This window comes from Leptonotus elevatus, chromosome 11 (assembly GCF_054856555.1).
Source record: "Leptonotus elevatus isolate MCC_2025b chromosome 11, RoL_Lele_1.0, whole genome shotgun sequence".
NCBI classification, from domain to species: Eukaryota; Metazoa; Chordata; class Actinopteri; order Syngnathiformes; family Syngnathidae; genus Leptonotus; species Leptonotus elevatus.
The window spans coordinates 4,521,863-4,549,413 of NC_141249.1; the positions used below are offsets into that span (position 1 = coordinate 4,521,863).

Below are 27,551 nucleotides of genomic sequence, written 5' to 3' on the forward strand. Positions count from 1 at the left end.
GCGGACTGACAATGACGGAAGGGGGGGGGGGGGCGGGGGCGGGTTGGGGGGCGGGCGCGGTTGTACCGACGAACGATAGACTAGCAAAAATATCGCTGGCATCAGGCCAAAACCTTGCACCTCCAAAATCACAACTTTTCGAGAGACCCCAAAAACGACTTGTTTTTCCAACAATTAACATTGCATAACCAAGGAGAACAAGCCATTTTCAACAAGCTAGATTGGTCAGTAATTCGTTAAAATGACACCCACATGTGTAGACCGACTAAAAGCGTAGATTTTTGAAAAAATATTAAATTTGACAAATTGTGATTTACGGAGTGTCGGCCTGACACCAGTGATATGTAAAATACCCACCTCTGCAATATACAATGTGATAATTAATATTTATGTGGGCAAGAATATCCTCACAGCATCGCTATTGTACCAAGTACCATGTACAAAGTCAATCAGTCAGTGTTAAATGTTTTAGTGTTCTGACAAATATGCAGAAAGCAGTGTTATTTTAACACTGTTAGGATAAAAAAAATACACTGTCAGAGTAAATGTCCTTGAGTGTTGGGGTGGCTGTTGGGTGTAACCTGAATAGCACTACCTTGAGTGTTAAATTGACCACACCCTCATTTCTGGTGAATGAGAAACTTTCCAATTTTCCAGTGCGCTGTCGACATTTCAATAGTGATACATCCAATTAATGTTGTCAGGGTGGCATGGATCAGTGGTAGAGTGCATGGTCGTCTCCTGTCCCTGAGAGCGTGGGTTCGATACCAGGCCAGTGTGACTACGTCAAAATATCCTTGAGCAAGATACTGAACCCCCCAGTTGCTCCTGATGCTGTGTCATCAGTAGTCAAAATGAAAAGCTCTTTGAGGGCTTCGAAGGAGGAAAAATGCTTAATACCTGTAAATGAAATACCGTTTACCAGAGTAAAGTGTAGTTTAAAGGGATTACATAATATAATTTTAAGCCCTTTCATTTCAATTAACTATAGGCAAATAATGATTAAATTTTACCTTTGACACAATGGCAATGTAATTTTTTTATGAAATATTAGGTATTTTGCTGCCTATTTTTCTAATGTGGAAGTAAAACGCCCGGTTCAGTAAAACCCCGCCTCTCCCCGTGTGGTTGCCGCGCCCCTCTCCGGCTGCTGCCAAGGAGCGCTGTGTGGCCACGCAAGACTGGCCAGCCGTTGTCGTAAAACCGCGTCTTCTTTATATGTGGAAATTGGATGGATGTTCAATTCTTCAATAAACATTTGAAACAAAGCGGCTACTTGCTGCAAGAAATTGTAGTGGAGGAGGAAGGAAGAAGTGGGAAGAAAGAAAAAAAAAGAAGGGGAAAAAAACTGACTATGAGCCATTCACGTACTGCTTACAGGGTGAGTGCGCTAACCACTACAACCTTCGATAAGATGGGTTCAACAGCGCAAAACGTTTTACTTGTACTTTACACAAGTGTCAGCCAGAAGCCTTTCTAGCATTTTAAGACGGCCAATTGTCATTACACTTTAAAAAGTGGATTTTTGACATTACTGTCCCTTTAAGTACAATTTTTAACACTGACACTAGTGCAATGCACTCATAAGTGTTTAAACACCAGAGTTAAGTGTAGTTTGGCAGAATTAAATGTTTGACACTGACACTAGTGTACTTTCAACACAACTCAGTGTTTACCAGTGTAGATTTTTTAATGTTGGAGTAACACTGGTTAAGTGTGAAAAAGTAACAGTTTGAAAAATGTCAGATTTACACCATTAGTGTGGACACATATAAACACTTTTCTAGTGTTACTCCAACATTAAAAAATCTACACTGGTAAACACTGAGTTGTGTTGAAAGTACAGTAGTGTCAGTGTCAAACATTTAATTCTGCCAAATTAAATATACTTATTCTTCCTCTACCCTTTTCATTTATTCTCTCTGTTATTTAAGGAGTGCCACTGTGCACTTGGGCACTTTTGTTAAGAATGACATTTAATGATAGTGTATTGATACTAGCAATCCAATCCAACACAATCCATATTTTATGGGCTTTAACACACTAAAAATGCCTGAATAGCCTCACAACACATGATAATAATGAGCTACATAACATTGTACTGATCATTGATGCAAAATGCTGATGATGATCTGAAAAAAGCAGGGCATGCATGTTTCTTTCAAAACTGTACAAAGAAATGCTTCCATTTATTGTGCAGCTTATTCGGGCCCAGCCGAAACCTCATCCCTCATCCCAGCTGACTTCATGTAAAAGGTCCACTACACTCTGAATTGAATGCTAGTCAACCTCAAGTGACAGGTGACCACCACAGTACGCCATCAAAGACTGCTTGGAAATATCTATTTTATATATTTTTGATATAACAATTCTAAATACTTGTCATGGACATGGCCGTTGAATGAGTGTGACCTTTAAGAGTTTTGGAAGAAGTGTGTCTGTCTATGTCCATTCCTTGCTAAGTCTTAATTATTAACCCTGTTATTCTAGTTAATGTAAATATATGAGGCTCTGCAACAGAGTGATGCCAAAACAAAGCTTTTCTACCCTGGACAGAGTGTAATCAATCCAACTGAAGTGGAAATTAGTCACTCAAAGAGAACTCAAACTGCAGGAGTTGAGTAGGCGACTACAGGTAGAGGGCAGGGAAACGAGATGGGTTGAGTGTGAGAGTGTGGAGTTTCTGATCCAAAAACATGTTTCAGCTTGTTGAAAGTGCTTTGTCAGCACCACGGTCTTCACTCAGCAAAGGTCCGATGTCCTTTTGCCCATTCATCTCTTCCCTTGGCCCACAAAAGAAAATATTATTACGCTGGTTATTACAGATGGAACTATTTCCAAAGAATGCAAAGCAATGAAGCTAATCTTTCTGTCCCGAGCACAATTCTATCAAGAATGAGTGGATGGCTGTGCATTTTAGTGAAGAGAAAACGTTCTAATAAGATGTAACATATCCTCTATAAGGACACACAGCAATGATATGCTGGGGATGAATGAGCCTTGCCACTTGGTGAGAGAATTGATTTATATCCTCGGTATTATTTTCTACAAAAGTCATTATCTTCCCTTTGTGATGAATGCTTCTCTTTTAATCTTAGAAGATTAAAATGTGTGCTTTCACAGAAAAAAAGATATGCTACATTTTTGGACAAGTCTTTGTTGATAATATAGAATGCAACGTAATTTCACGTTGTCAGTGCTTTCAAAGTCACAGCCACATCTTTCTTTGTACCAGCCAGCCCTCAGCTGCTCTATGGGGAGATAGAAAAGCATTCCGATGTGATGGCAGATACGAGCAAACAAAGAGAGCGCTATCACCTGTGTTGACGCCACGAGGTCCAGAGTTGTTAACCGTATCTGACCTCCATCTCAACGAGATTACAGAGTAGCGTAGAAAAAAATGAGAGGAGAAAAAAGTAAATAGCATATATAGATCAAATGCATCTTTAAACAAACTGTCTGCCCTAGGTTCAGCAAACAAAATAAATATTTCCTTCCAACACTGACTCTGTCACATCGTCTTTTGGGAAAATGTCCCTTTTTTTTTTTAATTGGAAAAACTACAAGTTTTTCCATTCAGAGTAAATTTCCTGGAGTCTAACACATTTCCAACCTTCTCTGCCACACCTTGATTCACTGTTTGGAAGGGTTCTTCCATGATCCTCCACAGCTCCATATTCGCGCCATCTTTGTGCCATTTACGTCTTCAAAACGGGCACCTTTGATGACCCCTTGTGCTACTAAAAGAGGGGGGGGAAACTTATGAAGTCAGGCTGGTGAGCAGATCCTGGTGAACGCTCCAACATGCACTTGACAGGTCGTTCAAATTTCAAGTATAGTTACTATACATCAGCAACGCCCCTCCTCCCAACAGACGCACACATACACATTTAGAGACAGTAAATACAGTAATGTGAAAATGCCGCTTAGAAATCAATGTATTCCAGTTAGGTGAGCTTAGCGAGTGGTAAGATGGCCGCTGGTGGATTCACCTTTTGTTATGGCGACTAAGGCTACGTTCACACTGCAGGTCTTAATGCTCAATTCCAATTTTTGCGTAAGCGTTCACATTACCTATTAATTGCGACCTCAGTCCTTCTGCAGTGTGGACGTAACGCGTCCCCAAAGTGACCCGCATGCGCAGAAGAAGATACAACGTCACTCACAACGCTGTGTTTGCGGAAGTAAATACGTATGGTCCAGCATGTCAGGGCCACGGACTTTTATAAGTCTGTCGTCGGGGCTCATATATTTACCATCTCATAGCTACAGAGGAGTGATGCAGGTGGAGGTAGAAATAATATTTTGTGAAAATGAGGCGAACCTATTCGAGCGCCTCATGTCACTGAGATCTCTTCTTTTTTTTCTCCCTAACGATGACGTCACGACATTGCTGTGCGTAATAAATGAGCCGTTTGTGTGGCTAAATTACTAATATCACCACCACAAATGCCATATTTATACTTCAGGTTTCTAATGGGATTAAATAAAAGTCAAATATAAAGTCACAACATGTCAACTCGAAACAACTTTGCAGATTCACGTGCATCTCATGAGCCGTGCGGACCTCGCGGATGCGTCAAGCATAAGCTTAATGCCCCCGCCTGCGCGGAGCACATATTGGACTTTTGATGATGTTGAGATCGGATATATGCTACCAGGCCGTTCAGACTGTGGTCGCATTTCAAAAATTCGGATACGTATCCTATCTAGGATCACTTATGAAAGTGACCCAGGTCGGATGTAAAAAAATCGGAATTGTTTTTTTTACATTGATTGTGTGTGGCTGTTTTGATCAATGTAGTGGCAAAGTGTAAAAGTCAGATTGGAATAGATCACTTCCCACGTAATCAAATCTACAATCAGAATTATATAAATCAGAATGACAAAAACATGTCTGCTGGTGTATTGTCATAGAGAATGTGTCCTGTCATGACTGCTCTCACTTCAAGAAGCAAAAACGCCACAGGATATGCTGGTTTATTGTCTCACACTGAAGGAAGTTTGGAGCTTGGGCTTGAAATACATATTTTCTGACGTACTTTATTGACTTTCTACTGTAAATAAATCTTAGAGCTTTTATTCAAACAACAACTTAAAAATGTAATTATCCTTTCACCTTATAAAAAAATTAATTTTCAGTTGCACTGATTAAAATTTGGTAAACTCATGTAATTTTTCCTTCTTTACCGGGCAATAATAATAATAATAATAATAATAATATTCAAAGTTTCACACATTTTAGTCATGTGCAATGGATGCAAATGTTTGAATTAAGTAACCACAAGATTATTTAGCTGACGTGTTCGATGGTTGATCATTTCTTTGCACCGGATTCACACCAGACAACTTGATTAAAATGTTTTATTGACTTGTAAAGGCATGACAAAAGAAACAGATACTCAACACTTAGTGTGATGATCAACTTCCTTGTATTATTTCGAGGTTTTGCGTCATAAAGCACCCACCAAAAATGTGGGATTCTGTCAAAGAGAGACAGAAGTGCCCACCTCTGTTAAATTCCTAATGTTGATGATCCTAAACATGATAGCTAAGATATCTGTAAATATATGTATAGAGTGTAATTCCAATACAGTGCTACCTCACTGTACAAACTTAATTCATTCCGTGACCCCGTTTGTAACGCAAAGCTTTCGCAAACAGAGGTACATTTTCTCATTGAAATTAATGGGAATGCAATGAATCCCGGTCAGCCTCCATAATATATATATATATATATATATATATATATATATATATATATATATATATATATATATATATATATATATATATATATATATGATTGGAAATACAGTACAAAAATAAATGAAAATATACTTCATGATGAAGAAATAACACTAAACGAACAAGTGCTTTTTGTGCTTTTAACTTTAAGTGAGGAGAGGAGAAGGGCAACAGCTCCTTTATTGAAAAAGTGTGTCCTTCCAAAATAGAATAAAGTTATATAACAATCTTAATCAGATGTTTTTCTTTTGTGTGTCTATTTTCTTTTCTTTTCTTTTTTGGGCACTTTAATGCCTTTTTGGCAGTGCTGTAAAAATGTAAAAGGTGTGTGTAAGCCGACATTCCGGCAGCATACGAGACAGCTTTCTTTTTGTTGCAGCAAAGGAGACATTGACTTTTATGTGGGTTATTGGGGTGTTTACAGCCAACCGTAACCTATAAGTCATTCTGAGGCCTAATAAAGAGTAAAACAAACAAACAAACAAGCAAACAGCGCAACAATGGCAATGAGTTAGCCCGGAAATCCAGACTCACTCGCGGCTTTGCCGGAGAGTGAGTCTGGTCAACTGCCCTATCAGTCACATTTCTGAGCTAACAATAGAATAAACCAATGAGCGAAGAACGGACGTGACGTCAGAAAAGCGACTGGTTGAAGTCTTTTTTTTTTGCGGAGACGGAGTAAAAATCCAACATGGCTACTTGCCAAAGAGAGACAGTAGTGAATAACGTCGTTGTATGTCATTGTTGCGGGAAAAACTTGAAGAGTGACGTTGCTCACGAAGACGACGTGTAGACGAATTTGATCGGCCCGGCCTGTTTTCGGCCAGACCCGCTTTCTTTTTGAAGAAAGTGGCTGTGGCTTGCCAGGCTAGCAATGAGTTACACACAGAGCCAACGATAAATAGTGCGAGAAGCACAGCACTGATCTGTTTGCTCATCCATGCTGAGGCAGTTTGCATAACAAAACATGTATGTAAGTCGAGGCAGATTTCCTGCAAATATTTGTGTGTAACTTGAAAAGTTCGTAAAAAGGTTCGTTCGTAACTCTAGGTTCCACTGTAGTATTAAAAAAAATTTTTTTTCATGTACCATACTGTAAACATATTGCAGATGTCATTGTCATATGTTAATTAATGAGCATGAATATCTATGAGCTCTTTTTTCATGACACTTTGCAGAGGGTTGTTTTTTGGGCAAAGGAAAACACATAACGTTTTTGGAACATCAGTTTTTGATACAAATGCAATTTTTTTCCAACCTTGGTGGAGGTCTGCACCCTGCTGAGTGCCATTCTTGTTTTAATAGAAACCAGCTCCTTCAGTGAAACACAACTAAGTATTTCTGCATGTAAAGTTCAAATGTCAAAGTGATCCCTGCACATAAACAAAGCCAAGTACTTTCCGTTGGCTTGTCAAGCCCTTAGAAGAGCCTCCACTGAGAAAGGTAGCGGCTTCACAGCTGGAGTCCTGCTTGTGCTGCCAGGAAGGCTCTTGACAGAGTCTTCCCGAGGATGCGCCAGGGAGGCAGAAGTGTCGGCACACCGGCCTAGAGCTGTCAGCGCGAACGGATCAAAGGTCCTGCTGGGGGCTCTGACATTTGGCAAGTCCAGGATTGCCTGATCTGATACAAAAATAGAGCATGTGACATTTGAGTCTTGAATTTCTCTTGCTTTTGAGTCAGCTTTGAAGAGGTCCTGACCCAACAAAGTGCTACTATGGTGTTTGAGGGTTTGTCGTTGAGGAAAAGGCGTCAGCTCTGATGTATCTTTCTTCTCAGAGCCTTTCCAGCCTTGCTGCACCTCATCCTTCTTATCTCTATTTTGCCCTGAGCTTTTATACAACTGGAAGTCACCATAGACACTTTTTGTACCTGGTGTGCTCTTAAAATGGAAACAGTGATATAAATGGAAGTCACAGTCTTGCAGGGGCTTAAATCTGTTACACACAGACACAGAGTTGGATGTCCCTGCAGATGAAGGGACTTTGTTGAATGACTGCAAGCTAGGTGTGATGGGCAAAGGCACTGGATGAATTGCGGGGAGGAAGGTCAAGTAGGAAAAGGAAAAGTCATTCTGGAACTCTCTCTGTGTGAGCTCGCGCGCCATCATCACGTTCTCCAGCTCCTTGTCAGCAAATGTTCGTCTCTTCCTCATGCGAACACTAATTGTGGGGTTTGTGCCGTGTGTATGGTCACACGGCATCTTCTTGAAACAACAGGAATTGTTGCCTTCCTGTGGTGTCAGCCCTGCAGTTTTCACAGACACATGTTAAGGTTATTTTATATTTGTTTCAGTCAGATAGAAAGAAGTCATTAAGTCATAAGTAATTGCACATTAATGCACCCCGTCTGAAGACAATTGGATTTATTATTTATTATGCCTGCAAACTTGAAACATTTCATGCTAGATAAAATTCAGGTTAACAACTGGTTGGTAGTCCTTATTTTATTTTCGTCGCCATTGCAACAGTAAAATCCTTAATTTAAACTCACTGACAAATGAAGGAGGCGAATTTGATTCAACTTTACCCTGCAGGAGGCGCTTGGTCTGCCGCATACTTGGCTCTGCCGCCCCAGTAGAGCGCTGAAATAAAGTTCTCGGTGAATGATTTGCTTGACACTTGACACCTCGCTTACCCTGGAAGACACGAGGCAACAAGAAGTAAACATTTGGACATAGAGAATAAATTGAGAGAATACATCACCAAAGAGATCATTAGTTGTGCATGTGCTGTGCAAACTATATGCATCGCTGACATCCTCACATCTCCCAAATCATCACTTTAGAGGAAACCAAATAACAGCATATTTGTTGAGACATGAACATTGCACCTTCAGAAAGAGCAAGCCATTTTCAACATTTTAAAATTATATATCCATGTTGGGGCTACATTTTTTTATTTGTGAAAACATTTGAAATTTACCAAATATGGACACAGAGGGTTTCGCCTCGTCACCTGCAATATGTTGAAATGTACAATAAAACAAATTTGCAGATATATATGTATTTCATATACTTGAATTTTAAAGTATTTTCTTCTTCATTCTATACGTTGAACTTTACTTAAGTGAGGTTTTTTTGGCTATGCTTTTTATTGGTTGTGCAGTGTTCATTTGCTTGGTTAATTTCGTGCTCTTGCACTTTGATACATTTTGAAATAAGAAATTATTGTTGTTGTTTTTTTACAAAGTAGTTTTTCCACTCCCTGTTGTACATGCACCTGCTTACCAACATGAAATTGTAAAAATGTTTATAACACTCATATTCAACTAAAAATTAAAAAAGAATTGTCCTTGTGTTCCTCTTGCAATTAATTACAAGTAATTTATTATTACAGTGAATCAAGTTATATAGTAAATGTATATTTCCACATATAACAATACAAAGTTAGTAATGGTTAAATGACCACACTTTCAATAAAGTACATTCACTATAGATGAACATAAATTTTGAAATAAAAAATCGGATCTTACAATGATATATTCTTTTTAATTGACAGTCAGAGAGATAGCATTATGGTAAATAGTCTTCCACTTGGTTAGTGGTTTCTATTTTTAAGGTTTCCACTTTAACATTGTCTCCTCATTCACCTATGACGCAGCATCAGGAGCAACTGGTCTTGCTGAAGGATCCATATGATCACAGAGACATATAGAATCAAACTCGCAACCTTCGGGTTAAGAGACAACCTGACTAACACCTGAGCCATACTGACCCATAATTATACTGTATATGTAGAAACCGCTGCATTGCATCCATGCATTCTGTAAACATGTTTGTCAAGATAACCAAAATATTACAGTCTGGCAATATGTGACCGTCAACAGTATCAAGCACATTTTAATTGATGTCAAGAAATTCTCAAATACATTTATTGTATTGTATGTTAATAGATTGGGCAGATAGTCCTGTTTCACTTTTCACTTAATGTCTCCCTGACTAAGCTGATTAGACACATCCCCCGCAGCGCGCCCTCTCACCTCAGCAGCCTGTTGCCTCCTCAGTGCGACCTGCGCGGCCATGACGCGCTGCCGCTGCACCACCAGCAGACAGCAGGCACAGCCGCAGTCCCTCCAGCGGCACAAGCGTTTGTGACCTTTCAAGCACGAAACCATGCCGTGATTCCGGCAGCGGGCACATTTGGGACTTCGGCTCATCTTGAGCGGCTTCTCCTGCGGCGACGATTTATTCTCTCCGCCGTCCCCGCAGGCTTGCGCTGGGTTGTCGTTCACGCTCAACTGGCCCAAGCATCCATCAGGACTTGTCAAGAAAACCAAGTCTTCATATTTTGCTGCATCAAGTTGTTCTGTTGTTTCCAGGTGCAGACTTTCTTCTAACTGAGTGGACATTTGTGAAAAGTAGTATTGCGTAACCACTAAAGTATAGGCCTATATGCCGAATTGATCCGACATACCGGTACGTGGGGAAAAATACAATAACATATATATATATATATATATATATATATATATATATATATATATATATATATATATATATAAGAAGAAGAAGTCCTAACCTGAAGGCTAAAAGTCCCGTTGACTCAGATGACAAATTTAACGTGGTGGTTCATCCGCACGAACTCCTTAACATGAAGCATTGCTGTTGTCTGATTCAGCCAGCAACTCTAAGCGATGTTTTAAGGTGGAAACTTTGCAGCCTACCGCCAGACGTCTGAAATATTAAGCCCCTCTCAGCTGCTATCTGACGCGCCTTCTAAAAACAAGAGAGCCACAAATGCTTCCAAGTCCACGCGCGAGCAAAAATTTGGGAGAGCGCACCTGCAACTGAACAAGTCACTTTCTCTATTTAAGCTCCTTACCTGCCCTGCCACCCAGGAAGTTGCCTCAACTTGCAAAGATTGAAGACAAGATAGCCTATATCTTGGCGTAAAAAAATTAATTAAAAAACACGCACACAAAAAACAAATCAAACTTAATGCTAAAAATATGGCATTCATGTCTGAAGCATCATGTTGGTTGCATGAGTACATACTGGATGGATGGATGGATGGATGATGGATAGATAGATAGATAGATAGATATATAGATAGATAGATAGATAGATAGATAGATAGATAGATAGATAGATAGATAGATAGATAGATAGATAGATAGATAGATAGATAGATAGATAGATAGATAGATAGATAGATAGATAGATAGATAGATAGATAGATAGATAGATAGTGTCCTTTGAGCAAACCTGTGCACTATAAGTAGCCATACAGTCAAATACATCATTATCCATTCATCTGCCTGCATTTGGGCTAATGTAATTTTATATGGTGTGATTATTGTAATGCCTGTTACTATAATAATGCGCATGCAGTCATGGAACCCTCGAGAAAATATATTGACATAAAAGTGATTTTTTCCCCCTCCATTGGGGTGGGGCAAATCAGTAGGCAGCACACCCTTCCTTTTTAATACCATACATAAATCTTTATTCAGCACTTATGTATGCAGCGTACATTCTTTATAATGATGTATTTGACATGCGGATGATCTGTGACACGCGATTCCATAGAATTTGATGGTGTGAAAAGTGCGCTCCCTGCTGATCGATTTAAGTAACTACATTCAGGGTAATTATTATTTTTTGCTCTCGCTTTTTGTTGCAACCTTTATTTAATGTGGCTATGTGAATATAATCCTTTTAAAAATAAAATTTTCGGATAATTTTATGGATAGAATTTATGTATAGAACTTATGGATAGAACTTATAGATAGAACTTAATCTTCATTTTATGGATATAACTTAATCTTTATTAAATATTGACAGTTATCATTGAATAAACTCCGATCCCTCCCAGCACTTCTGACTTGATGTTTGGCTTTTTTGAGTTTTATGGATTATTTATTACGACCGTAATTTTGCTACTCTCAGTGACTTTTAATTTCCCTCCTGGGATAAATAAGGTGATTGATCGATTGATTGACTGACTGACTGATCGATTGATTGACTGATTGACTGATTGACTGATTGACTGATTGATTAGGAGAACAATGTTAAAGATTTGATTTTCAAGCAAGATTGGATCCTCTCACATTATATTAGTGTTAGTCATGAATGGTTTGGTTCTGGTGCTCATTTCAAATTCTAAATTTAATCAATTTAAAACCCCATCCTAAATAATTACTTTTATCCAATAAGCTATACATTTCTAACACAAATTCATACATCAAAGAACAAGCACAAAACTAATTGAGAGAAACTTACAGAAAATACAGTCTTTTTCGAATAGGGAGTTAGGTTTAAAAATTTCAAGTTATTTTTCTTTCTCAGATATTCAGAGTTTTTTGCCACGAGGTGTCATGTTGAACTGTCAGCGACCAGTATGAGAGTGTGAGAGCTGCAAAACTAATTTTAACACACCTGCTCCCTATTCTCACCTCTGACCAGGGGCGTTCAGTGACCTTTAGAGGGGCAGGTGCTCAAAGCAAAAAAAGGGGGCACTATCCTGCCTGCATATCCACTAGGGGTGTTAAAAAAATCAATTTTTATTACAATATGCGGCCAAATAGATTTTTAAACATAATTTTTGATGGAAATATTCAACAAAATGTCTTACTTTGGGTTAGGGTTCACACTTTAAGCATGGAAGAATGTTATATTAATGGGAAAATTAAGCCTTAATATTTTATTTCAGTGCTGTTCAAACATGAAACAGACTGCAACCTGTTTGCTAAATACAGTGGCTTATAAATTACTCATTAATTCCATTGACATTTTACGGACTATTTTTGACTGTCACAGTATTACTGGACAAATCAATACGGGACGCGTACTTATAGGTCTAAATACCGAACAGTTACGTATTTCAAAAGATGGTTGGCAACTCTATTTGCCAGCGACCTGGCAGAATGGGCGGCGTCTCGTAGTATGACGTCATCCAAGGATAACATAATAATAATTTGTTTTATGTAAATTATGTTGCTGAATTTTAGTTTTGAAAGGCAACAAAACTACTTTCACAATTTAAATAATAATAAAAAATAAATAAATAAAGGGGCACCTTGGGCATCAGTGCCGAAAGGGCATGTCACCCCGGCACCCATAGCCCCCCTTAGTCATAAATGGTCAAAAAATAAGGCTATTGTAAAGATATATTTGGGGAAATTGTTACATAGGGCAGTGATACAATATTTTAACCTGTTACTGTTATTTAAGCTGCACACTGACTACTTTTCAACTCTAGGTGAAGACCGGTAATAAAATACTGAATGCTGCTACCTAAACGCGTTTCAATAGTCCATCAGCATTCTTATCTAGCAGCAGATTTAATGATTTCTACCGTAGAACAAGTGCACTAAAAAAGGAAGAACTACACTAACTGTTCACTTTTTAAAAGTTCTTGCAATGCCTGTCGTTCCAAGTGAGAAGTACAGCACTCAAAAAAGAGAACCAAACAAATGGATTTCCATCAACAGTGACATTTTGCTGTGACAATTCCTGTCCCATGCATTCCCCTTCCTCTCTGCTCTTTCAACTATGACCTGAGGTTGTGCAGAGGGTTGCGCCTGGCTCAACCAACATGTATGCAGCAGAGATGGAGTTTGACAGCATATTTCTCTCCTCTCCTCTCCACTTGGCCTGCCAGCATGTCCTGCTCCGTCTGCCTCTCCATCCATGCAAAGCACCCTCAATCATCTTTCAATGTAACTCAAACTAAACAACAAAGACATATAACCTGTGAGCTACCCTCAAGGACAGCTACTCCAACTTTACACATTGTGCTGACGTTTAGAAGAGGTAAACACAGGAGCTTGTAGGCTGCCAAAATCCTGAGCGGAATTTTAAGGCTCTTCAAAGAGATGAGTAAAAAACATTGGGCTGCGATTCACGATGCCTGTGCACAAAGCTTGTAGCAGCTTTATCCAGCACTTCTAAAGAGTATAGAGGGCACCTGAGCAGTTATCAGCAGAAGACAGATGCCATAAGCTGACAGCTTTAGCAAGAGAGGTTTAACCTGTAGCTGGGAGAGTTTTTGGCTTTCAAGCTTGGTTAAGTCATGATTGTACACACGCCACTGAAATAAACACACCGTTTAACCCCATCCCATTAGACACAATGAGGTCGGTTTTGTGATGTTTTCATATGCTGTGCAAACATTGCTAGACAGACGGGACCTCTGAGGAAGCTGTAGAAAGTTCATGTTTAAAGTGACTTGTTAGGAAATATATAAATTTAGCAAATTTTCATCCTATACTAGACGCTCTATTTTTCTGTCATGTTTTCTACTTCAGTGCAGCTGACCTGTGGTTCAAGGGGAGACATTTTCTTAGAGGAAATCGTTTTTCAGAAAGTTCATACTGTGTTATGAATAAAACCAATCACAACAGTTTTTGACATTCAGAAAAGATGAAAGTAATCCGCAAACCATCCATCAATTTTCTCTGCTTATCTTGTTGTAAATGTTATATAATCAAATATTCAGAAGCTCATGCCACAAGGCAACCTATGTTTAGTCCTAAATAGCATCGTAGATATGTATGAGTAAGAAGCAAATTAAAATGTCAATTATATCATTGAATATTATGAAAAAACTATGCTACACCCAAACGTGTGTCTTTTATGTTCATTTTGCTGGGTAAATTCCATTTTATGATCAAAACACAGTAACATTTGTCTGGCATCATATCAAGATCTCATGAAAATATAATTTTACGCTGTTGAAATTGGAAGACCTCGAACGTTAGAGGGTAGAATAAGATAAGAATGGGTAATCCACTCCACACAGCTTCACTAATCAACCAAAAGAAAGGAAAGGTCAACTCCAGTTAATAAAGTTTGGAGAAAGTCATTTCACACTAAAAACACCACAGTGGAAAATTTGTCAATTGTCTTATTCCTGTAACCTTTCTTGAATTAAATCATTGAAAATTTGACCCACACCCCTCCCCCCTTCCCCATTTTACTTTTGTTGCCCCAGTGCAACAACAGATACGTTTTCCACTTTACATACATTCACCAGCCAGAACATTAGGTACACCTGCACTATCCAATGGCATCCAATAACATCCATCCATCCATTTTCTTAACCGCTTGTCCTCACAAGGGTCGCGGGGGGCGCTGGAGCTTATCCCAGCTGGCTTCGGGCAGTAGGCGGGGTACACCCTGAATTGGTTGCCAGCCAATCGCAGGGCACATAGAGACAAACAACCATCCACACTCACAAACACACCTATGGACAATTTGAAGTGTTCAATTAACCTGCCATGCATGTCTTTTGAATGTGGGAGGAAACCGGAGCACCCGGAGAAAGCCCATGCAAGCACGGGGAGAACATGCAAACTCCACCCAGGAAAGCCGAAGCCCGGACTCGATCTCACGTCCTCAGCACTGGAAGGCTGTGCTTACATCCAATAACATTCTTACCAATATATCCCAAATTCTGCCTATAATAGATCCATCCATCATCTACCGCTTATCCGGGGTCGGGTCGCGGGGGCAGCAGCTTTAGCAGGGAAGCCCAGACTTCCCTCTTCCCAGCCACTTCAGCCAGCTCCTCCGACGAGATCCCAAGGCGTTCCCAGGCCAGCCGAGAGACATAGTCTCTCCAGCGTGTCCTGGGTCGTCCCCGGGGCCTCCCGCCGGTGGGACATGCCCGGAACACCTCCCCAGGGAGGCGTCCAGGAGGCATCCGAACCAGATGCCCGAGCCACCTCAACGGGTTCCTCTCAACTCGGAGGAGTAGCGGCTCGACACTGAGTCCCTCCCTGAAGACCGAGCTTCTCATCCTATCTCTAAGGGAGAGCCCGGCTACCCTTCGGAGGAAACTCATTTTGGCCGCTTGTATCTGAGATCTTGTTCTTACGGTCACGACCCACAGCTCGTGACCGTAGGTGAGGGCAGGAACGTAGATTGACCGGTAAATCAAGAGCTTTGCCTTTCGGCTCAGCTCCTTCTTTACCACAACAGACCGATACAGAGTCCGCATCACTGCAGACGCTGCACCGATCCGCCTGTCGATCTCCCGCTCCAACCTATCCTCACTCGTGAACAAGACCCCAAGATACTTGAACTCCTTCACTAGAGGCAGGATCTCATCCCCGACCCGGAGAGGGCACTCCACCCTTTTCCGATTGAGGACCATGGTCTCGGATTTGGAGGTGCTGATATTCACACTCTGCCGCGAACCGCTCCAGTGAGAGTTGCAGATCACGGCTTGAAGAAGCCAACAGCACCACATCATCTGCAAAAATCAGAGATGCAATGTTGAGGCCACCAAACCGGACCCCCTCAACGCCTTGGCTGCGCCTTGAAATTCTGTCCATAAAAGTTATTAACAGAATCGGTGACAAGGGGCAACCTTGGCGGAGTCCAACCTTCACAGGAAACAAATTTGACTTACTGCCGGCAATGCGGACCAAACTCTGACATCGGTCGTACAGGGACTGAATAGCCCGTATCAGGGGGCTTGGTACCCCGTACTCCCGAAGCACCCCCCACAGGACTCCCCGAGGGACACGGTCAAACGCCTTCTTCAAGTCCACAAAGCACATGTGGACTGGTTGGGCGAACTCCCATGCACCCTTGAGGACCCTGCTGAGGGTGTAGAGCTGGTCCACTGTTCCACGGCCGGGACGAAAACCACACTGCTCCTCCTGAATCCGAGATTCGACTTCCCGACGGACCCTCCTCTCCAGCACCCCTGAATAGACCTTACCTGGGAGGCTGAAGAGTGTGATCCCTCTATAGTTGGAACACACCCTCCGGTCCCCCTTCTTAAAAAGGGGGACCACCACCCCGGTCTGCCAATCCAGAGGCACTGTCCCCGATGTCCATGCAATGTTGTAGAGGTGTGTCAACCACGAAAGCCCCACAACATCCAGAGCCCTTAGCTTTCTAACCACCTCAGTGACTTTGACCCTAAAGATAGGTGAGCCCACCTCAGAATTCCCAGACCCTGCTTCCTCAAAGGAAGGCGTGTTGGTGGAATTAACGAGGTCTTTGAAGTATTCTCCCCACAGATTCATCACGTGCAGAGTCGAGGTCAGCAGCACCCCATCTCCAATATACACAGTGTTGATGGCGCACTGCTTTCCTCTCCTGAGACGACGGATGGTGGAGCAGAATTTCTTCAAAGCCGTCCGGAAGTTGTTTTCCATGGCCTCCCCAAACTCCTCCCATGTCCGAGTTTTTGCCTTAGCAACCGCCGAAGCCGCATTCCGCTTGGCCAGCCGGTACCTTTCAGCAACCTCCGGAGTCCCACAGGCCAAAAAGGCCCAATAGGACTCCTTCTTCAGCTTGATGGCATTCCTTACCGCTGGTGTCCACAAGCGGGTTCGAGGATTGCCGCCACGACAGGCACCAACCACCTTACAGCCACAGCTCCGATCGGCTGCCTCAACAATGGAAGCGCGGAACATGGTCTACTCGGAATCAATGCACCCCGCTTCCCTCGGGATAAGGGAGAAGTTCTGCCGGAGGTGGGTGTTGAAACTCTTTCTGACAGGGAATTCTGCCAGACGTTCCCAGCAGACCCTCACAATACGTTTGGGACTGCCCGGTCGGACCAGCATCTTACCCCGCCATTGGAGCCAACACACCACCATGTGGTGATCAGTTGACAGCTCCGCCCCTCTCTTAACCCGAGTGTCCAACACATACGGCCGCAAATCCGATGACACAACTACAAAGTCGATCATCGAACTGTGTCCTGGTGCCAAGTGCACGTATGGACACCCTTGTGTTTGAACATGGTGTTCGTTATGGTCAGTCCGTGGCGAGCACAGAAGTTCAACAAAACACCGCTCGGGTTTTGATCGGGGGGGCCGTTCCTCCCAATCACGCCCCTCCAAGTCTCACTGTCATTACCCACGTAAGCGTTGAAGTCCCCCAACAGAACGAGGGAGTCCCCAGGGGGAGCGTTCTCCAGCACACCCTCCAAGGACTCCAGAAAGGGTGGGTACTCTGAGCTGCTGTTCGGTGCATAAGCACAAACAACAGTCAGGACTCGTCCCCTCACCCGGAGGCGGAGGGCGGCTACCATCTCATTCACCGGGGTAAACCCCAACGTACAGGCGCCTAGCCGGGGGGCAATGAGTATGCCCACACCTGCTCTGCTCCTCTCACCGTGGGCAACTCCAGAGTGGAAGAGAGTCCAACCCCTCTCTAGAGGATTGGTACCAGAACCCAAGCTGTGTGTGGAGGCGAGTCCGACTATATCTAGTCGGAACTTCTCAGCCTCGCACACCAGCTCGGGCTCCTTCCCTGCCAGAGAGGTGACATTCCATGTCCAGAGAGCTAGCTTCAGTAGCCGTGGGTCGGACCGCCAAGGCCCCCGCCTTTGGCTGCAACCCAACTCACTGTGCACCCGACCCCTTTGGCCCCTCCCCCTTCTGCAACAGGTTTCTTATTGTAGATTAAAGTGCTGTAGAACTGAATGAGTATACAGAGAGCTGTAACATTTTTACACTACGTAATTAGTGAAGTTTGTAAAATATCAACATTCTTTCTGATAATTTAAAATAGGATCGACAATTAATTGTGATTCACAAGGATTGACGAGCTGATACATCCCCAAGACATGCAGGCAGGACAGGCTCCGGTTCCCCCTTGACCCTGAACAGGATAAGGGGAACAAAAATTGAATGGGCGGAACTTCATCCCACAAAAACAGGTTTGCACACACAATGATTTATTTGTAGATTTTAATGTAGATAATTTATTTTAAGGAGGAATGTTGATTCAGTCAATGCAGCTTTCCTTCTCACAGCAGTCTACTTTTAATAAAATAACTAGCTCACTGATGATAAATTCAAAGGCAGCCTTTCTTTATTTTCATAGATCAGATACCTGTATTGCAATAAAAACAAAACAGAAGTTTCCCCAAATGTAGTTATCTTTCTGACAACCATATCAGATTGATTTTTCTCCCCCTGCATTTTTATTTCCTTTTTGTTTTTCAGGTTCTCTCGGGCCATCAAGACAAAAGGCTTTATGAATGTTAAGCAATATCCTTTTAGACACATTGGAAAGCTCTCAGTTGGGGCATACTTACCATAACGTTATGTGCCTTCTGGTGAAGCTCCTAAACAGCGATTGAGCTTAAGCAAAAACAATATTACTCTACCAGTCAAAAAGGTAGACATAGCTACCTTCTCATTCTCAATTGCATGAGAACGTGTGCCCATTCCTTTGATAGTATTTTTACTTTACATTTATAATGCTTGCTATTGTAGCATAATAAAGCTAATTTGAATTACAATTTTAATAACAGAGCATTTTCATGTAAAATTTGAACATACAGTATATCAACTATATACTATACATATACATACTGTATATTAAGCACTATTTCCCTTAAAATATTAAAGTTTTGAGGAAGAAAGACACATTTGGACTGGAATCTGGGACACAGAGGAACAGACAAGTCTTGTCAAGTGATTTAGTTTCAGTGTGGCACCTACCACCTAAAGACATCCTTTATTAGCCTCCGATGAGTAAATGAATGTTTACACTTAACAAACTGAAACAGCATTCTTTGATATGCACTAATGAATGTCACACTGAGGGAGTTGGAGATTAGCCTTTGAGTGGGCAAAGTTTTTTTGTGGATTGTGAATTTTGAGGAAACTTGGTACTTTTAATGAAAACCACAACATATTTTTTTTATACCAGCCAGATACCTATTGTCAGACCAAGGGTGACCAGTCATCAATGAATCATCATTTACCGATAAAGACCACAAATTCTGACTGACATCAGATCAGCCATAGTGTAATATCAAATCAAATCAAACTTTATTTATATAGCACTTTTCATACATAAAATGCAACCCAAAGTGGCAATTTAAACACCAAGGTACGTTAAACACAACATAAAACATAAACACAAAACCACCACCTCGCCCTAACAGCCTCACGATGTTAAAAAGGATATGACGGGGCACAGAGAAACCATGTGAGGGAAAACACCCAAGTGGAGCTCATCCACACTGAGAGCCCACAGCCACAGGGAGCACTGCCATCACAGTGAATCCGGGCCCAGATTGACTATAGGCCTCGCAAATGGTGCAGAGTGCCTTCTAAAAGTCCCTCAGGACGACCTCCCAGTCCCCCCAGCCACCACTCCCAGCGCGGAGTCCCCCTAATGAGGCAACACTGGCGCTAAAAGAAAATAGAAGAGAAATTTACAGAATAAAAAGAGCTAGAAGATAACTAAATAAAAACCTAAAAACAAAGCTAAAAATAATTATTCTAAAAAAACTGTTAAAAAAAAAAACAATGATAAAAGTAGCTCAAAGCAGTAAGAAAAATAGAAAAAGGCATAATTTAAAAAAGTAAAACAAATAATTTGAAAACCGTTTTGAGCCTGCTCGCAAAAATATCAACAGTCTGTGCGTACCTGATATCCTCTGGCAGGCTATTCCATATTTGAGGACCATAATGGCCGAATGCAGCCTCACCAAGTCACCCTACTGAGTTTCATGGGAGCTTGACCACTATTTAAGCTTACTTCTGCTCAATTTTTAGACAGGGTGACTGATTTTAGGTAAGAGGAGTGGTACTCCCTGGGTGATATTCAAACTTAGATCATACTGCATGTAAAAAAAAAAAATCCAGCTAAAAATGTATATTGGCTTTTCAATTTATCTTTGCCACAAAGCTAAAAGAAGCCCCATTGTTTAAGTGAGATCTGGATGTGCACTGTAGCTCTCTACAAGTCATGTGTTTGATCATGTGACACGTGCTGATGGCAGGCAGTTGCTGTGTTCCCAGCATATTCTTCACGGCCCCTCTTTCAGCATAACATTGTCTTGTCTCCGCTCCCTGCTGACTGCATGTGACAGCTGAGGGGAACGTATGGAGAACAGTCACTGGGGTTCATTATCGATGCACTCAGGCACCAGTGTTTCTTCCATTAAATGTATTCATGATTCAAATTAACTTTCTCTCTTCAACTGTCATTGTATTTCCAAGACTCTGCAAAGGAGGTACTGTGGCCCCGATAAATGCCGGGTTGGTGGGAATAAATGGAGTTTTATATAAAAGGAATAAACGACACATTTTTTGGGGGGAAGAGCTGCCTTATCACCATCTACTGCAACTGCTGCAAAACTCATTAGCATACAGAAAAGTGCTATTCCACTTTATTGGGTCCTAATTGTCGCTTTCTCCAACTAAATAGCTTCCTCCTCCAAGATAATGATGCAATACCCTCCTACATCCGCAGACAGTATAATAGATAGAGGGGACGATATTGACAGAAATGACTGGAGCTGTTAATTTACATGCTATTCCATGTCTTTCCCCAGCGTGCTCAGGTTGCAGTGCATGAGGGGAGAAGAAATGGAATGAACAAGACAGACAGCATTGGGCATGTCAGGTCTTTGAAGCAGAATTCCTTAAACCTCAAAGAAAACGAAGAATACGTCTGATTGCTGTCAAGCTGAAATGTTGCAACACATGAAAAGACCCCTTTATGTATTTTTTATACAAGGTGGTCAAAACATGCACTCTTCATCATAAATTGAGTATTCTCGTTTTTCTTTCTGCCTGGAACTTGTTTTTATTTGACACCAACCACAACATTGCTGTCAATCCACTTTCACATTTAAATTTGTTGATAAATAATGATTAGAACGGCTGTCATGACAATTAATAGTTGTGAATGTTTTAAAACTTGAATGGATAGTATTTTTATGACATCTTTCAGAAAGCAAAAAAATGTAATCTTCAAATTGGTATTATACTCTATTAACACCGATGCCACGTTGTTAGCCACATCAAACTAGTGGTGAGCGGTCATAATAAGCTATTAATGTAGTGCAAGCCCTTCAATAAAATCATGTGTCCTCTATTATACAATACCTTAGTTCTACTGTTTTGTTTTTAAATTCCTGTGTAATTTGTCCTGTTTTCCTTGCGAGAGCTGAAAAGCCGACAGCTTGTTTCGTGCATGCGCAATGAGAAATCAAGTTGTGTTAGTTCCGAGAGGTTGTTTCTGTACTTTTGAATGGCAAAAAGCTGGCAGGAAAGCAGCTTATCTGACAACGCACATGCGCATAATTGTTAACTTGACTTTGACAGTTAATCGCTGAGTCACAATAAGTGTTGTTTTCCCAGAGAACTTTTGAGGAAAAGAAGAATATAATTTCAAGTGGTTGTCCTACTCCTGAAGTAGTCATCACGAAAACGGGGAATAATTTCATCCGTCACTTTCAAGCCAGGACTTTGGAGAAAAAGTCAGAGAAGCCAGACTGCATTTCAGTCTGGCTTCTCTGACGTTTGGACATGTCCAGAGGAGATATAGTGAGTATATTGGCAGAATGATGCTGAGTTTCCCAATGCCAGGTAGGAGGTCTAGAGGAAGACCAAAGAGGAGGTTTATGGATATAGTTAAAGAGGACATGAAGGTAGTTGGTGTGAGAGCAGAGGATGAAGAGGACAGGGTTAGATGGAGGCAACGGATTCGCTGTGTCGACCCCTGAAGGGAAAAGCCCAAAGGAAAAGAAGACTTTTAAGCCAGGACGTACGAGAAACATAAATGGCTCACTGGCTGTTCACAAGTTAGCAAACTGTTGATTGTTGGTTGAAATCGCTTGTGATTCCCTCTGCTGCAATGTCATTTTTTCCACTCTCGGGTTGAGCGCACGAGCCAGTTTCAAATACTGTAAATTCCAATGTATTGGCAAATTTGTGGGCATGTGATTAGCCGGGTTTACATGGAGACTTTTTAGTCATTCCGATTGAAATCATTCCGAATGAAGATCTCTGGTCACCTGTTTACATGTGACGTGATCCTTTCCATTCTGCCGTTTACATGCTCCCTCGTTTAATCAGATCAGCCCCGTGGCAGCCGTGGGATGGACAGACATTGATCACGTGATTTATAAAGATGGAGTTCATTCGTCATTTAGCACAGTAGTTGGGATAGTGTTAACACTATTATTGAAGCAACATCTTGATAAAAAAATATTTTCAAGTACTTAAAAACAAGTTCTCCCTTCGCAGACAAGCTCTGGGGAGACGCCACCATTTTAGTGGGTGAAAACGATGACGTCAAGACGCATTTACGTCAAGACAGAGCATGCGCATGACAGACGCAGCCTCGCCATTCCGAATGAAGTGTATACATGACGCTCGTTCGGATCTACGAAAGGAATATACCACCCCTGTGATTCAGAATGAAAGTTAATTCAGATTCAGCCTTTTCATTCCGCTTGAGGTGTTTATATGGAGCATTTTCATTCTGTTTGGCCGTTCGGATTCATTCTAATCGGAATGCATGGTTCCATGTAAACCAGGCTAATTGTGTCATTTTACTCACCACAGAGATAGTTACATTACAGTGTGTGCGCATCAACCTGCGTCAGTCCTGAATATTTCCGCTTTAATTTTATATCTACACAGTGGTATTGTGATGCTCGTTGACATAATTCTCCCACGGAACTAATGTTTGTTGAGTGTGTTCGCGTTAAGGCGGCGGAAGTCACCACAGTATAAAATAATAATTAAATAATATTTAATATTAAAATTAATTATAAAAATACCCCCAAATTTGTCCGCTCGCACCCTTGCGGGCACTCGCATATGTGTCACTCCAGCATGCCAACTCTAAAAGGTCACCACTCGCCACGGCATCAAACTAGAAATTCTATTACTACGTATTGCTGGCATCGGGCCAGGGTAAATCTAATAATTGTGTGGGTATATTTTTTCTCTCCAAATTAGTGACCAAACTAAGGTGTTGAAAACCGATTGCTCTCTTTGACGATGCAATATTAAAGGATAAACAAACATTTTTGGGGCCTCCTGAAAAGTGTTGTTTTTGGAGGTACGAGGATTCCGCCCGACGTCAGCCAGCGATATATAAATTACTTTTGAATAATTGTATTATGTAAAACAAAAGAAGTGGGTACTGCTGCCAGGCCTGTTGCCAGGCCAGTGACCTTATTCATGCTGCAAAAAATACTTGTACATACTAATACATACTTGTTTGATGGCAGACTGGATATATTCAGCTCCTTCGTCTGCTGGGTTGATGTTAACATTAGTATCTATCCATCCATCCATCCATTTTCTGTACCGCTTGTCCTCACAAGGGTCGCGGGGGTTGCTGGAGCCTATCCCAGCTGGCTTCGGGCAGTAGGCGGGGTACACCCTGAACTGGTTGCCAGCCAATCGCAGGGCCATTAGTATCTAATGTATTCTTAAATTATTTATTCTATTCTATCAAACACCTTTTATTGTACTGAAATCTGAAATGTGCTGTTATTGTTTTTTTGTCGGTCATCGACTATGTTTGCATTACCAAGTATGTTTTAGGAATGAGGGAGGAAAATGGAGTAAGAGTAAAAAAAACACGCAGGCACGTGCAGAACATCAAACTCCACTTAGTAAGTCCAGAGGCCAGATTTGAACCCACGGCCTTACAACTCTGAGATGGATGTGCCACATAGAAACATTTATATTAACTTCAAGAAAAAAAAGTAGAAAAAAAAGTATGCTAAAATATATACAGTAGATTAGCAATATTTTGTATGCATCAAAACACAGCACTCAGTGGCCTATATTTTCAATTATATAAAAATTTTTACTGCTTAAGTTTCCTTGAGTTTCTTGCTGTCTTCTGATAGTTCCATCCTATCAGACACTGCACATCACCACACAACAACAACAAAAGAGGTCCAAAATTCAAACAAGAATCCAAACCCTGAACCAAAACTGGGTAAGATTGGGCAACATTTTTAAGAATAGTCACTAGAATAACTTTTTTGCACTTAAATGACAAGTAAAGGTTACATTTTAATAAAATCATTATTATTTTTTTCTCTTGAAGTTAATATGAATGTTACTTTAAAATCAGAGGTACAAATCCACAGTACATAAATTTTAACAAGCCAGAAGAGGTTTGTTAGATATTAGATATTCAGAAATTCAGTTTCATTTGAACAAGATACAGATGCATTTTGACATGTTGGTTTGGAGATCAACAATTTTTACTGTAGTTTAGGATATGTTCACACTGTATTAGAAGCGGATATGACAACACCGTTTCCGCCCACCGTGGGCAAAATGGAATGGTCGTGAAATAACGCAGGGGGATGGAATGGGACAAACGTGACAGCCCGTGATGCCGTCTATGCCCATTGAGATTTGCCATGGCAATCACGGTGCAGGTGGCAAACATAGTCAGTAGGAAAATGAGATGAGCAGTTACGTACTACTGTACATTGGTGGGAAACATTATGCTCTCCTCGGCATCTCACCACCTACACTACCATTCTTAACGTAAGCCATGCATTTATTTAATACAAATACTCCAAATATGCTGTTTCATCCATAGAAACCATCAACAGAACATGGCAAACGTGAGGTATCCCATCAGACCACGATGGGGTGATAGGAAACATACAGGCTTCTATAGTAAACCGTGGACCGAACTACAGTGCACCTTTGAGGCTCCGGGACTCAGCACCCCCTGCTGCCCCCATGGCCCATCACAGATACAGTGATAGAACATGAGAAAATTTAGCAAGACTAGATTACAGAAGGAAAAAAATCCCACGGTGCACTGTGTTTCAGACGAACAGGGTTGTTGTAGTGTAAATATGTACTTACTTCAAACTAACTAAAGGCCTGCTCAGAAAATGTAGAATTCAGGACATTATAACATCACGTCATGAACAACAGTGATTTACACAAAGTTAGAAGTATGAGAGATGTGTCAGGGTTAGGGATAAGGTTGGCTGTCCAACCAGTATTATTATAGGTTGGCCATGACACAGTTCTCCCCTTAACTCGCTCAATGCAAGCCATTTGCGCTGATCACAACCCTTGAGTACCAAAGATTAGAGTATTTTTGACTTACCCACAGAATATTGTGTTCTATGATTACATTGAAAGTACAAAATGAAGGAATGGGCGCTCTTTTTTCACCAGGAAAGGAAAAGTTTGAGTCTACCTTTTTCTGTTTTATGTAATCAGCAGTAGAACATAGGTAAGATTTTAAGAAATTCAGCCACTTTGGCCAAAATCTAAGGAAAGATAGCTTTTTATGTAACAAACATATGAAACTAAACAGTGGCTTTATGTTTTCGTCCGTGACACCCCTAACATCTGACCAGTGGCTATTGTCCCTCACTGACCATCAGAGGCGTTTTTTAAGAGAACAGAGGTACTTTCGCGCATGTGCAGATGAGCACATACCAAAAACACACACTACTAGTGACCTCCGGGTGACCCAGGACGTGCGTATAGGAGGCCATGGTACCCGGAAGACAGTCCCTCCAAAACCGACTCACACAAACACGAGGGTTTTGAGTGACAAGCCACTCTGGCGGCAGTCCAACTAGCCGAGCACAACTAACCACCACATTAACCTTGAGTATAGAAGGGTACTGGCCCTTATCCAAAAGAGACTGCAGGAACTCCAGTGGGACACAGGCAAGCCACTGGGTCCACCCCACGGCTAGCACACCAGGCCACAAACAACTTACACGTGTTAGCATACTGCAAACAAGTATTAGACAAAGCCCTTGCATCAAGAATTGTGCGCCTGACCAGGCAGCTGGGACCAGGACGACAGCCATTAGAGGGTGTTCATGTGATGACCTCCTCATCATCGTCATATTTTCAAGATTGTTGTTGTACTTTTTCCATTTATGACGCACACACACACACATACTTCTGACAACTATTATAACCACACCCGTCTCCATGGGCGAGTCATAGAACAGAAACAGTGGTGTGATTTTGTTTGATTGATGGCCAGTCTTATCTGCAACAGCCAATCATGGCCTTACTGAAAATGATGTTAGGTATGCTGGTTTATACACGACAAATCTGTCAATGTTGGCGTGCGAGAGTCATGTACTTTTTTTGTTTGGTCTTGTGTACTGTGGCAAGACATGTCTGTATAACATGTACGTAGTACGTAAGGCAAGTGAGGAGGGACATATGACATTAGTGTCGGCAGCTAAAGAGCCACTTGAAAAGAGAAACCACAGGACCACATATTGTTTAGGCATCTAAAATGAGGTTGGATTTTGCTTTTCATTTTTCTTTTTAATTCTGCTGCAGACACCGTTCAAACAGCGATATGTTAGCGCATCCGCCATATTGGATGCCATTAAATTGGCAACATATTAGTAAAATTGAGTTAGAAGGAGATAATACAATCAAACGTAATGGTGCCTTATTAATCCAATGAGTTGTGGCTTGATGATACATTTCCAAGGAGAAAGCGAACGAGACATCTTTACAATACGGCTGCTGCGTCAACGTAGTCACGACGCGTCTCCGTCTACTGTATGTGTATGTACTGTAAATGTTGTCTATGATAATACTTGTCAGCGGGCGCCATTCAATGGATGGATGCACGGCAGTGCTACGTGAATTTATTCAAATATATGGGGCAAGGTAATGCTGTCTGTAGGGTATTCATTAATAATACTCATGTGAACATACATTAATATGTTCACTGTTTAAATGTGTGTTTCAGAATGTCCAACTAAAAGTCTGTTGACTTTCGCGTACCGCCATGATCGTTAAGTCTCCAACCTACCCCCACTGTAAACTGCTGGCAAACCGCTACCTTCATCAAAAATATTTTTAATGTGAGGTATACTTATTTAGTCATACTAATCCATAATTAAAAATGTTATTGGTGTATTTAGTGATCCAGTTTAGATATCCATTACATTTCCCCCACAAAATAACAATCTATACTAGTGAGGCAACATGGGCAGGTACAATAGTTTTGTCCAACTTTTCAAACATTTGTAATTTTGATGGAAAGAAGGTGACATCCGTAACCGTATCTTAGTTGAAACACCACTGTTTGTTGTGCA

At 41.3% G+C, this 27,551-nt stretch overlaps 1 protein-coding gene across 2 annotated transcripts; it reads right to left on the reverse strand.

Moving 5' to 3' along the window:
• Window positions 1-5,822: 5,822 nt before the first annotated feature.
• dmrt2b (doublesex and mab-3 related transcription factor 2b) lies at window positions 5,823-10,113 on the reverse strand. 2 transcript variants are annotated; one of them, XM_086089388.1, is made up of 3 exons: window positions 9,727-10,113; window positions 8,275-8,383; window positions 5,823-7,992 (listed from the first exon to the last, which is right to left on the reverse strand). In XM_086089388.1, the coding sequence occupies exons 1-3, from the start codon at window positions 10,093-10,095 to the stop codon at window positions 7,160-7,162; spliced, it is 1,311 nt and encodes a 436-aa protein (XP_085945514.1). In that variant the 5' UTR covers window positions 10,096-10,113; the 3' UTR covers window positions 5,823-7,159. The 2 variants fall into 2 exon arrangements, with proteins under 2 accessions (XP_085945514.1, XP_085945515.1); XM_086089389.1 differs by having other exon boundaries at window positions 9,703-10,113.
• Between the last annotated feature and the right edge of the window lie 17,438 nt (window positions 10,114-27,551).

What these genes read in the sequence shown, in the direction of transcription:
- dmrt2b (XM_086089389.1), bottom strand. Translation starts at nt 10,095, where the DNA reads ATGTCCACTCAGTTAGAAGAAAGTCTGCACCTGGAAACAACAGAACAA. An exon ending in GAGGGCGCGCTGCGGGGGAT is followed by an intron (nt 8,384 to 9,702) that starts GTGTCTAATCAG and finishes CGTGTCTTCCAG; the next exon opens with GGTAAGCGAGGTGTCAAGTG. An exon ending in GACCAAGCGCCTCCTGCAGG is followed by an intron (nt 7,993 to 8,274) that starts GTAAAGTTGAAT and finishes TGAAAACTGCAG; the next exon opens with GGCTGACACCACAGGAAGGC.